At 36.0% G+C, this 12,172-nt stretch overlaps 1 protein-coding gene across 4 annotated transcripts in view; it reads right to left on the bottom strand.

Moving 5' to 3' along the window:
• Positions 1–726: 726 nt before the first annotated feature.
• Positions 727–12,172, bottom strand: part of LOC106869820 (uncharacterized) — a 172,127-nt gene continuing 160,681 nt past the window's right edge. For all 4 annotated transcript variants that reach the window (XM_052968961.1, XM_014915708.2, XM_052968963.1 and 1 more), the window contains 4 exons: positions 11,022–11,133; positions 7,947–8,055; positions 5,473–5,584; positions 727–2,877 (listed from right to left, as the gene is read on the bottom strand). In XM_052968961.1, the coding sequence (XP_052824921.1) occupies positions 2,726–2,877; positions 5,473–5,584; positions 7,947–8,055; positions 11,022–11,133 (485 nt within the window). In that variant the 3' untranslated portion in view covers positions 727–2,725. The remainder of the gene's footprint in view (positions 2,878–5,472; positions 5,585–7,946; positions 8,056–11,021; positions 11,134–12,172) is intronic.

The following is a 12,172-nucleotide window of genomic DNA, read 5'->3' as shown; positions in this document are numbered from 1 at the left end:
TATATATATATATATATATATATATATGTATATATGCATGCATATATGCACATGTGTGTATGAATATAGAACATGGTGGAGGATGAATGGTGACAGTGTGCAGAAAATTTCAGTTAGTTTAGTTAGAAATATTTGTAAATGTTAATGAAACAACAATAACATTAACAACAGTAATTATAACTGTTCAATGAGAAATAAAACAACAGAAAATAAAAAAAAAATAAACATAGCATGAGGTTTAAAAAAATACTAATAAAAGCAAACAAATTCTAAAAAAATTAGAAAATTATAACAGCAACATAACCTTTAATATTTTTGTAGACCTTCAACATTTTTTGAAAATTAAGAAAATCTTTGTTAAGCCTGAATATTTCTAACAATGATCTCAGGTCTCAAAGATGTATCTTATCCTTGATTTAAGAAAGGAAGCTCTTGACATTATTTCTGCATAATAATAATTCTTTCTACTATAGGCACGGGGCCTGAAATTTTTGTGGGAGGGAGTCAGTCGACAGTGTCAACCCCAGTGTTTGACTGGTACTTATTTTATCGACCCTGAAAAGATGAAAGGCAAAGTTAACCTTGGTGGAGTTTAAATTCAGAACAGAAAGACAGACAAAATTCTGCTAAGATTTTTGTCCAGCATGCTAATGGTAATAAATTTCTAGTATAGGCACAATGCCGCAAAATTATGAGAGAAAATAGTCAGTTAAATCAACCCCAACATTAGAGAGAAAATGTATTTAATTGACTGTTGAAGTATAAAAGATAAAGTTGATAGCAATGTTATTTGATCTCAGAACATAATGATTTCTAACAATAGCACAATACCTCAAATTTTGGTGATTGTATGAAGTTGGTATTATCAACTTTAGTAAAACTTGAAGTAAAAAAAACAAAAAAACAGAGGAACAAAACTAAGCACTGAAAGATATTTATTCCAGTACAGTTTGGTTTCTTTCCTCAATCATTCATACAAGGAAAAAGAGAAAAAGATATTTTGAAAGATGAGACATTTGAAAAAGACAAAAACTTTTAACTGTCTTACATCCACTTATCCAAACTTGCATGGGTGGGTGGAGTGTTTTGGTAGAGTAATGGTTTTTACAGTTGGATGCTTTTCTTCCTACCACAAACCACTCATCTGTAAAGTAGCAATTGGAAGCTGTCCTTTATTCAGTCAGGATAACCGGAGTGGAGGAAGCACAGTTCTGTCTGTTCTGGTTCTGTTGTTCGGAGGTACAAAACAGTGACAGTATCTAGATTTGAACTTAGAGCCATGTGGTTACTGGATGTATTTCACATTACCTGTTTGGGATAAACTCTGCAGGTATGGTCACATTGGAACCACCAGTAACCAGAATGTCTGGCTCAAGAGCTTATGTGGTATGCATTTGTTTTGTTCGGTGTTCATGCATTGCTAATGTGTGGGGTTTTGCTGGTCAGCCATTATCACATGCAGGATGGTCCCTGCTATTAGCTGAGCCTCGGCCTACCCTTTGACAAGGAAGAGCAGGTAGTCTTCCATTGTCAGGTAGTTATGACAAAGGAGTTAATATGGTGGATGTGATTTGAATGTTTAAGGACTCAACTTTTCCTCTCAAGCCAAACCCTCAATCAACTTCTGAGGGTGTAGGTGAAAATAGAGAGGGAAATATTGCTGTCTAATAAATTTTATAAAAGGTGAGAGTGACAAAAACAGCATGGCTAATTGGATCCATGTTAACTTAACAACTGGGCTGGCGGCAAGAACTAGGAGAAGGCACTTGCCTTTGGCAAGTAATTCAGGATTGTGTGTGGGGTGCTCTCAGTTGCTTCATCTGTTTACCCCAATCTACACTGGATTTCTGTTTTGTAATTCTGTATTATAAGTGCTATCTGTTATTAGCTATCCATTGATTAGTATTTTACCAAGCCTTAGAGTTGATCCTGTTGGGATTTGAGCATTCAGTGTGGCTTTCTACTGTTTTTGCCATTCCACTACCTTAATAATGACAGAAGAAAAAAAAAGGTTTATTTTATTTTATTTTTGATTGTGTCTAGTCAAAAAGTCAACAATTTTGAGGAGTAAATGCTATTGACCCCAATACTTGACTGAGTTTTATCTTATCAACCCTGGAGGAATGAAAGGCAAATTTGACCTCAGCAGGATTTGAACCCAGAGCATTGATCCCAGTACCTGACTGGAACTTTATTTTATTGATCTTGAAAAAAATGAAAGGCAATGTGAACTTTAGTGAGAACCAGAAAAATTATTACAAGATATTTTATCTGAAACTCTACTGATCCACTGCCCCTAATAATAACTACTTCTAATTTGGGCACAAGATCAATAATTTTGGGGAAGGGGATTTGTTGATATCACTGACTCCCAGAATATGACCGGTACTTTATTATATCGACCCTGGAAGAATGAAAGGCAAAATTTTACATCAGTGAGGTTTGAACTCTGAACATAAAGAGCCAGAACAAATATCATGAGTTATCTTGTCTGATGCTCTAATGATTCTGCCAATTCACGACTCTGATGGTGATGATGATGATGATGACGATGATGAGTCACACACTCAGATACACAGAAAATTTAATGAACAAGACATTTAAAATATGATATTAAATTCAGAGAAAAATATACAAAAACAATGACAAACAAGAAAATTAAATAAATTAAAAAAAATAAGTGTTTTATGAATGTTTTTTTTTTGTTTCTGTGTATTGTTATTTGTTAATGTTGTTTGTCCTTGCGAAATGAGAAATTGCGAAATATGCCAGGTTTCTTTTGATGGTTGGAATCAGGTTTACCGTGTACCAGTTCTACTTCAAGTTCTATGTTGTTGTTTAGCGTCAACCATTTACGGACTGTACCACTTTCATTTTCTGCAATGAGAATGGTGATAATGATGATGATGATGATAATAATGATTTCAAATTTTTGCCTCAAGAGCAGCTTGTGGGAGGGGATTAAGTCAATTACATCAACCCTAGTCATTCACTGGTACTTAATTTATCAACCCTGAAAGGATGAAAGGCAAAGTCGACCTTGGCGGAATTTGAACTCAGAATGTAGCGACAGGCAAAATACTGCTAAGCATTTCATCCAGCATGCTAATGATTCTGCCAGCTCACTGCCTTAATCTGAGTTCAAATTCTGCTGAAGTCGACTTTGCCTTTCTTCCTTTCAGAGTTGATAAATTAAGTAACAGTTGTGTAGTGGGGTCAATCCAATCGACTTGCTCCTTCTCCAAAAATTTTGGGTCTTGTGCCTAGAGTAGAAAAGAATAATGATAATAATAATAACAATAATAATAATGATGATTTCAAATCTTGGCACAGGGCCAGCAGTTTTTTTGATGGGAGGGGAAGGTCAATTACATCAACACTCCAGAAGCTAACTGGTGCTTATTTTATCTACTCTGAAAGGATGAAAGGCAAAGTTGGCCTCGGTGACAATTGAACTCCGAATGTTAGGATGGAAGAAATGCTGTTCAACATTCTGTCCAGTGTGCTAACAATTCTGCCAGCTCACCACCTTAACAACAACAACAACAACAATCCTTTCTACTGTATGTACAAGGCCTGAAATTTGTTTTTGGTGGGGGAGGGCAAGTCAACTACACTGACCTCAGTGCATAACCGGTACTTATTTTATCAACTCCAAAAGGATGAAAGGCAAAGTTGACCTTGGCGAAATTTGAACTCATAATGTGAAGATGGACAAAATACTGCTAATAATAATAATAATAATGGTTTCAAATTTTGCCACAAGAGCAGCCATTTATACTGCTAATAATAATCCTTTCTACTAAAGGCACAAGGCCTGAAATTTGGTGGGAGGGGACTAGTCGATTACATTGGCCCCAGTGTTCAACTGGTACTTATTTTATCGACTCCAAAAGGATATAATAATTTAGACACAATACTTAATTGGTACTTTATTTTTTTTTTTACTCCAGAAGTATGAACATCTGTCTGTTGAATGCTCAGTCAATTACACATTTAATTCAGTTGATTAAACAACTGAATCCTCATTATTAAATGACAAAGATTCACCAATTATATGCCCCAGCCTTCATTACTACCCCAATTTAAATACTTTCACAAAGCTAACCAAATAATCAAAAACTTAACTTCACTTTGATATTTATTATTTGGTATCCTCACTTTTGTTGCACCCATTGCAAGTTGATCACTGACACAGATCCACTTTCAGAAAATATATTCTGAAAGGTTTTGATGTTCAAGTCATTCAAGAGCATTAATGTTATATGAGCAGACTGAAATAGCTCCAACCAGGTATTAAAACTATACTTCTCTGAGAACATGCATTCATACCAGCAAGAAATATATTAAAGTAATTGAGAAAAAGAAGTGGGACAGTAAAGGGTATATGCATGGTATGTGTAGACATTATATCTTTCAAAACTTCCATGCTTCCTGAAATTTGCCAACAGTACACCTGATGCCCCCACCCCAATTTCTTCTCTTTTTTTTTTTTAAGATTTTTTTACTGTTCACTTCCTGTTCTTATTCTATGTACTGTTCATGCAATTTTAGTTACTTTTTCTATAACAATAATAATGAAATTATTGTGTTTAGTGCTCAGGTGCACTACAACTCATCAAAGGTGCATGTACAGTACATAGAATTATGTACAAAAGTCAGGAAAGTGAACAGTGTATGAGTCATGATATATCTGAGTGCATGCATATGGAGGTGGGGATATCAGGTGTAGTGTTGGCGAATTTCAGAAAGTATGGAGGTTTCAAAGGATACAATGACTCGACAACTAACAGCTGATGCAGGTAGTTTGTTCCATGCTTCAGAAACTCTGAGTGTGAAAAAATGTTTCCTGAGTAAGATAGGGGTTCCAGACTGGTGATGCAAAATTCCAAGTGTGGCTGCACCATAGCCATGTACAGCCTTAAATAGACAGCTGGAGAGCGGCTGACAAAGGTCTTGCTGAGTGATGCCAAGACACCATTGGCCTTCTTGACAATTTTAGAGATGTGCTTTGTCCAGTGCAAATCACTGCTGACAGTAATGCCCAGGTCACATTCCTAAGAAGACTGCTTGATATTAGTGTTGTGGAGAGAGTATGTGGATGCTAGGGTTTTTCCTCCCAAAATGCATGGTGGTACACTTGTCCACAGCCAGCTTGAGTTGCCAGTCCATGATCCATTGTTACATTGTGTCCAGGTTTGATTGCAGGAAAGCTCTATAGTGTTCAGGATCTGTCCTTTTTATCTCAAAGTACAGTTTGATGTCAACTGTATATTTCAGTCCTGTGGTATTCTTTAAGTTGGCATCTATGTCATTAATGTATGCAACAAACATGAGTTGTAGAGCACCTGAGTTCATTATTATCATTTTTAAATTGAGAAGAATATGTACAGGGTTAAATAATCTCTCAGGGGTTCTTTACCAACTTCTTATGCTTCTCACACAAATTTAAAGTAACATTTATCAACTCACCTCCCAGCAATTCTCGTATAGTGAAACCTTTTGAAGCTAGATGTTCTTTGGTTGCTTTCTTCATATCAAAAACAAGCAATGCTTCTGCAGAGACACCAGCTCCTCGGTCAACCTGAAGAAGGAAAAATAGACTAAGGTGACCAGACTAAAGGGACATTATAATTAATAGCAGACTGCTGATTAAATCCATAACAAAAAAATAAAATAAACAGAAACCAATACAGAAATATGCCTCAAAAAAACCAATCTATTTAATAATAATAATAATAATAATAATTATTATTATTATTATTATTATTATTATTATGAAAAATAATTAATTACCAAAAAATTATTAAAAAAAAAAACTATATTAAATTGAAACAAATCTTTAAACAAGATATTGAGATTGATTTAATTCTAAATGTCTTTCACCTACAGCTTTTTATGTTTCAAGTTCAAATTCAACAAAGATAAACTTTGTTTTGTATCATTCTGGGGTCAATAAAATACCAGTCATGCTCTGAAAATCACTTATATTCCTATAATGTGCCTATAATGTGAAGCCCAGACAAGGAGACATGAGCAGACATGGCTCTGCATGGTTGAGGAGCTTGCTTCCCAACTATGTGTCTTAGGTTCATTCCCCTGTGTGGCTCTTTGGATAGGTGTCTTCCACAGTAGCCTTGTATGTGGATTTGGTAGATGGAAACTGTAAGAAGCCTATTGTATATGTGTGTGTATCTTTGTTTTGACATCACGTGATGATTGTAAATGGGTATCACTGTCACACAAGTGATGGAGTTTGTTTCCAACCAGCTGGTAATGCTTAGCATCAGGAAGGATCTCCAACCAAAAAAAATCTACCTTAACAAAATTCTACCTGACCAATGCAAGCATGGGAAAGTGGACGCTAATTGTGAATGATGATGAATGACGATGATAATGTAGCTTAAATATAAACGGAACTATAAAAGAAGATTAAGAACATATACTTCATGTAATGTTTTTCCTTACTGCTAATACCTTAATATTATTTGTAATGGCTTGGTAATGTTTAAGATAAATCAATATAAGTTTGTTTATAAGAACATTTTTGGCATTGAGCTGTCTTAAATAAACAAGGTTTCATCAATTTAATCTTGTTAGTTTTTGATGTTTTAACAGAGATTTTAGTAAAAAAAAACAAAAAAACCTACTAAAGGTATGTTGGTATGTTATGTTTAATGGCAATAGAGATAATCAGCTAATATTGCGCGTCATAGAGAGGATGGATTTATGTTTGGATAGACACTTGAAAAGCTGACGATGATGTGTGTGAGGTGTAAATAAATGATGTGTGCTAATTGTGGAGGTACAAGTAGTAGAGGTAGACTAAGGGCAAAATGTGAGAAAGATTTATAGAAATTGTACTGAAGACCTGTTCAACTGATGATGAAAATGATGATGATTGGTTGAATTAGTTGCTGTTATTATAACTGTTATTAGAACAACGAGCTGGCAGAATTGTCAGTGTCTCAGAGAAAATGCTCAGCTGCATTTATTCCAGCTCTTTACATTCAGAGTTCAAATTCTGCCAATGTCTTGATTAAATAAATACTAATGGAGCATGGTGTTGATGTATTTAACTAGCCCACTCCCACAAAATTTCAGGCCTTGTGCCTATAATAGAAAGGATTATTATTATTACTAAGTGACCTGATAGATATTCCATGGTTTAATTATAAACAATTACAAAGTATTAAATAGCCATGTGTGTGTGTGTGTGTGTGTGTGTGTGTGTGAGTACCAATAACATTTGTATTTATGTGAGTGTATGGGCCTGTAGTGTTTGTTGGAATCTGTCTGTCTGTTGCCTCTCTCTCTCTCTCTCATTATAACACACACACACCCATTTTTACTATTCTCTTTACTCAGTATGACAACATTGCTTATACCACAGGAACCTGTCATTAGCACTTTAATATAACAAATTATTACTGATCTGATGGCTGGCAAAATAGGTGGATTGTCAGTTGATATTACTTGGTGTAGTAAAGACAACCATTCTAATAATAAGGATGTCCACAGTAACTAACATGGGAGCCTTTACATGGTTTCCTGATCTGCTAGAAATAGCAGTCAAATTTCCCCTAAACCATGATCTGTCATTTTAAGAAAGGAAGAATGTATTGAATTATATAATTCTAGATACACAAAGCTTAGTAAACAAAGATGAGCTGTACATGATCAGAATGATTTTGTTCACAGATCTATTTGATCAGTGCTATATGCACAAAGCCTGGAATTTTAAGGAAGGGGTAGTCAATAACATTGACCCCAGTATGCAATTGGTACTTATTTTGTGGACCCCAAAAAGATGAAGGGTAAAGCTGACCTCAACAGAATTTGAACTCAGAACGTAAAGACTGGCAAACTGCTACTAAGCATTTTGTCTGGTATCCTAAGAATTCTGTTGGCTACATAATAATAACAAAACAAAATATCAGACTTACTTCAAAGTTCAAGTTGAACTGAGGTTCAAGCTGGGCTTTAACAGTGGTGGAACGGCCAAGAATCCTCCCGCTTGATCGTAATTTAGTTCGCGCATTTGAGAGATGGTGCCTGCAGAGAATAGAAGTGTACAAGAAATTACTCATGATGATAATGATAATGGTCTCTTACAGTAGCACAGTGAGGAAAGGGCATAATCAAATCAACAGCAATATTTGACTGGTACTTATTTTATCCCCTACCTAACTAGGCAGGGATGAAATAAATACAAAGTAGATTCCAGCAAAATTTGAACTCAGAACATAAAGGAGTATAACTACATACTTCTTTTCTACTCTAGGCACAAGGCCCGAAATTTTTGGAGGAGGGGGCCAGTTGATTAGATAGACCCCAGTATGCAACTGGTACTTAATTTATTGACTCCGAAAGGATGAAAGGCAAAGTCGACCTTGGTGGAATTTGAACTCAGAATGTAAAGACAGACAAAATACCGCTAAGCAGTTCGCCCAACATGCTAACATTTCTACCAGCTTGCCACCTTCACTTCATACTGCAATACATATTTCTAAGTTAGGTACAATACTAGGTTATGAGATATGGGATGTCAGGAAGGAATAGCACTTTTTGTAGAGTTTGACCAATTCCTTTTCACAACAGCTTGTCTGCTACTTTTTGCACCTGTCACCTAGCTGTTACTGGCCCTTCACAAACTGTCTGCATTTTGCAGTGTGCCACTACTGGGCAATGGCATTAGCAGACAGGATTTCTGATGGACTGTGCAGAAGAAATCAAAACCATGAGTGGTCAAGTTTCAATGGAAAAAAAGGCAATAGTCAACAAAGTGGGATGCATACCTCACAGCAGCACAGTGATATACAGGGATCACCTTGATTATCTCACTGTATTTCTGGTATGTATTTGGGCATCTCACCACACCTTACTACTGGGTGCCCAGTGCAGGTCTCCCAAACTATAATCCGAATTTAGGACAAGGCAAGACTTGACCTTCTTGAAACCACAGACAGATAACCTGTTGTTGCCTGTTGGGTTAATCACATGCATCTGCAACAATAAGATACCGCTGCTTCTACATTTTCCTCATTGCAAGAGTACTCAGAAAGTAGGATATTATAGATGGGGAGCAATCACAATTCTCTAGTTACCCATATGGCTGTGTCTTCCACTGCTAATCATTGCTGTTTAGGTGGTACAGTTTTGGTCATCTTCAAAAATGAAAGACAAGAACAAAGGAAAAGACCAGAAATATTCTGGGAGGCGGAGTAGAGTGGATTAAATCAAACCTAGTATTTCACTGGTATTTATCACTTTGAATTCAGGAATGATTTGATTCAGAATATTTAGGGGCATAACTAAATTCTAAAAGGTGATTCGTTTATGACAATTTCAATATTTCATAATTATTAAAATTGATTTCCAAGTTTGGCACTAGTTTGAGTGATGGGTGTAGTGCACAGTTGACCCGAGTATTTGACTGCTGCTTATTTTATGAATGATGGAATGATGAAGGTTAAATTGGTCTTGACATGACTTGAGCTCATATTGTACAAGGATTTTAGCCTAGCACTAAACTGTTTACTCCATTCTACTTCAATACAATATTTCTTATGATGGAAATTAGGCATAAAGTTATACATACATGGGGAGAGAGAGAGAGAAAGAAAGAGAGTGAGAGTGAGAGGAGTGCAGGAACAAAAGGGATATATATATATATATAAATGAAACAAGAATGTAACAGGTGACAACAAAACATCTGGACAATTAGACGATACAAAAAAGGACAGGAAAAAACAAGGATGGGTCATTCAGAGTTTTCTATCATCAGTTGAGTTCCAGATCGTCGTTGCAAGTTTGGCTGGTTACACTCGAGACTGCTCCAATCTGGCTGGGTCCCCCAAAAAAAATCTAAGCTAAGAGCACTAGATTCTTTGGAAGAAAGCAAGTGAATGTATACGAAAACAAGGATGAAAAAAAAACCGGAGAAATGGTACACAATTACAAATACAAACAACAGGACATTAACAATAGGTGTCTTTTGACTAAAGATGAATTAAATTAAACTGGCCTGTGTGGAGTGAAACCTTATGGCAGGAACATAAGAGATGAAAGTCATAGGAAGTAATAGAAGAGATGCTATACAGATGGTAGTCGAACCAAGAAAGGTTGGGCCTGGCGAAACACCAGTCCTGTGGAAGGAGAGGAGACAGGTAGGGGGCAGGGAGATTGGGGAATTAGGGAGGGAGAAGAAAGAGAGAAAAAGAAAGGGACAGAGTGAGGTACAAGGGAGGTAAAAGAGGAGGGAAAGTGATGAGAATGAAGGGAAGGCCAAGAAATGTGAGAGAGGGGAGCGAGAAAAGTGGAAAGAATGAAGAAAGTGTGAAGGGGGCTAAAAGGATCGTACAAAATTTAGATATATATGTGTATATATATACTTACATACAGGAGACCGAATGTGTATGCATGCCGCTATATGTATATATAAAAAAAACAAAACAAAAAATGGAACAAGAACGTAACAGGCGACAACAAAACACCCAGACAGTTAAACGATACAAAAAAGGACAGGTAAAAACAAGGACAGGTCATTTAGAGCTTTCTATCATCAGCCGAGTTCCAGATCGTCGTTGCAGTTTTGGCTGGTTACACTCGAGACTGCCCCAATCTGGCCAGCCCCACAAAAAAATCTAAGCTAAGAGCACTAGATTCTTTGGAAGAAAGCAAGCGAATGTATACGAAAACAAGGATGAAAAAAAATGGTACACAATTACATGCTGAAAAGTTCCTGGCTTTGAGCAAAAGAACATACAAGAGGGTCATTTAATTATGATTTTACTTAACACATTCCCCCTCTCAGATTCACACACTTATTGCAGCAGTCTTTTAGTTTTTCTAGACCCTGTAAAAGAACTCAGAAGGTTGGGCAGCCAACCAGACTTTTTGCAATACCATTAAAGCAAGAAAATTTTCAGCATATATATATATATACAGAGATGGAAAGTGAGTGAGTGAGAGACACACAGATGGGTAATGTCTAAGTTACGTAGAAATAAAATGCATACGTTTGCAACCTGACTTTACAGTAAACATCTCCTTCTAGCAACATTAGGTGGCGTCCCTGCACTACTGTGCCACTTACACTGTAGTATTTGTCTGCAGATAATATACTGCCATCTGAAATAAATAACAATAAGAATTGAGGACAATGAAGGCATATAGGCACGCACACACACACACACACACATTCACATTTAATTTCCATAAGCAAGGACATGCCGCCTGGGTAGGCAAGGTCGGCAGTGCCTACCCTGAATAAAATAGATCAGTAGTAATATTTTCCTTTTATGGCAAAATATGCACCTAAGTCAATAAAATTATGAAGGTTACTCTGATCACTATGCATAAAATACAAAATATTTTATTTTTTTGTAGATTAGGCAGGCATAATTTGCCCCTACCTTTCAATCTCAGTATTAAAGCTATGCATAGAACTGTTGTAATACACGTTCTGCGTACATTCCGACAACAATGTTTTCTTTACGCGCTATAATGGCAGAAGTAAATCTGCCTACAACTCAGTCGTGCGCCTGTGTTTCACTTATTTTTTGTATGTTTTACCACATAAACATCACCAACTACCTGCCCTGAGTAATTACTGATGGCACATGCCAGGTTGACATCTGCTTGGAAGTTTCAGTTTTGTAACCATCTACAGACTGTCTGATCAAGGCTATGCTACATAGTTGAAACATGTAAGTAACTTGTTCAAATGAAGTTAATATGTTACTCTACTGAAAGGCACAGATTAATCTTTAAATTAGTGTTTGACTAATATATGTGTGTGTTTATGTGTGTGTATGCATATATGAATGTTCATTGTTTTAAAGTGTACATTTACAAGCCAATATGAGTTCATTTCTTATAATCTCCCTGATGGATCCAAATGAAGCATGCTCAAAATTCATGATCTCAAATATATCTATTTTAATATATCTTGGTTGTTGATTTGCAGATATAACATTCTTTGTATTACAAATTCTATATATATAAATATATATATATCAAACGTAAATTGAAAACAGAACACAAAGGATATCGCGGTACACGTGTTTCAAGCTTTCACCTCTGGCATATACAGGTGCTTACACTTATCAAGTATTACCTCTAAACTTCCAGTACCTCTATATATATATATATATATATATATATATAT

The sequence above is a fragment of the Octopus bimaculoides genome, chromosome 6 (assembly GCF_001194135.2).
Source record: "Octopus bimaculoides isolate UCB-OBI-ISO-001 chromosome 6, ASM119413v2, whole genome shotgun sequence".
In the NCBI taxonomy this organism is placed as follows: domain Eukaryota; kingdom Metazoa; phylum Mollusca; class Cephalopoda; order Octopoda; family Octopodidae; genus Octopus; species Octopus bimaculoides.
The sequence above is the reverse complement of the archived record's forward strand: the minus strand, read 5'-3'. Positions and strand labels throughout refer to the sequence as shown.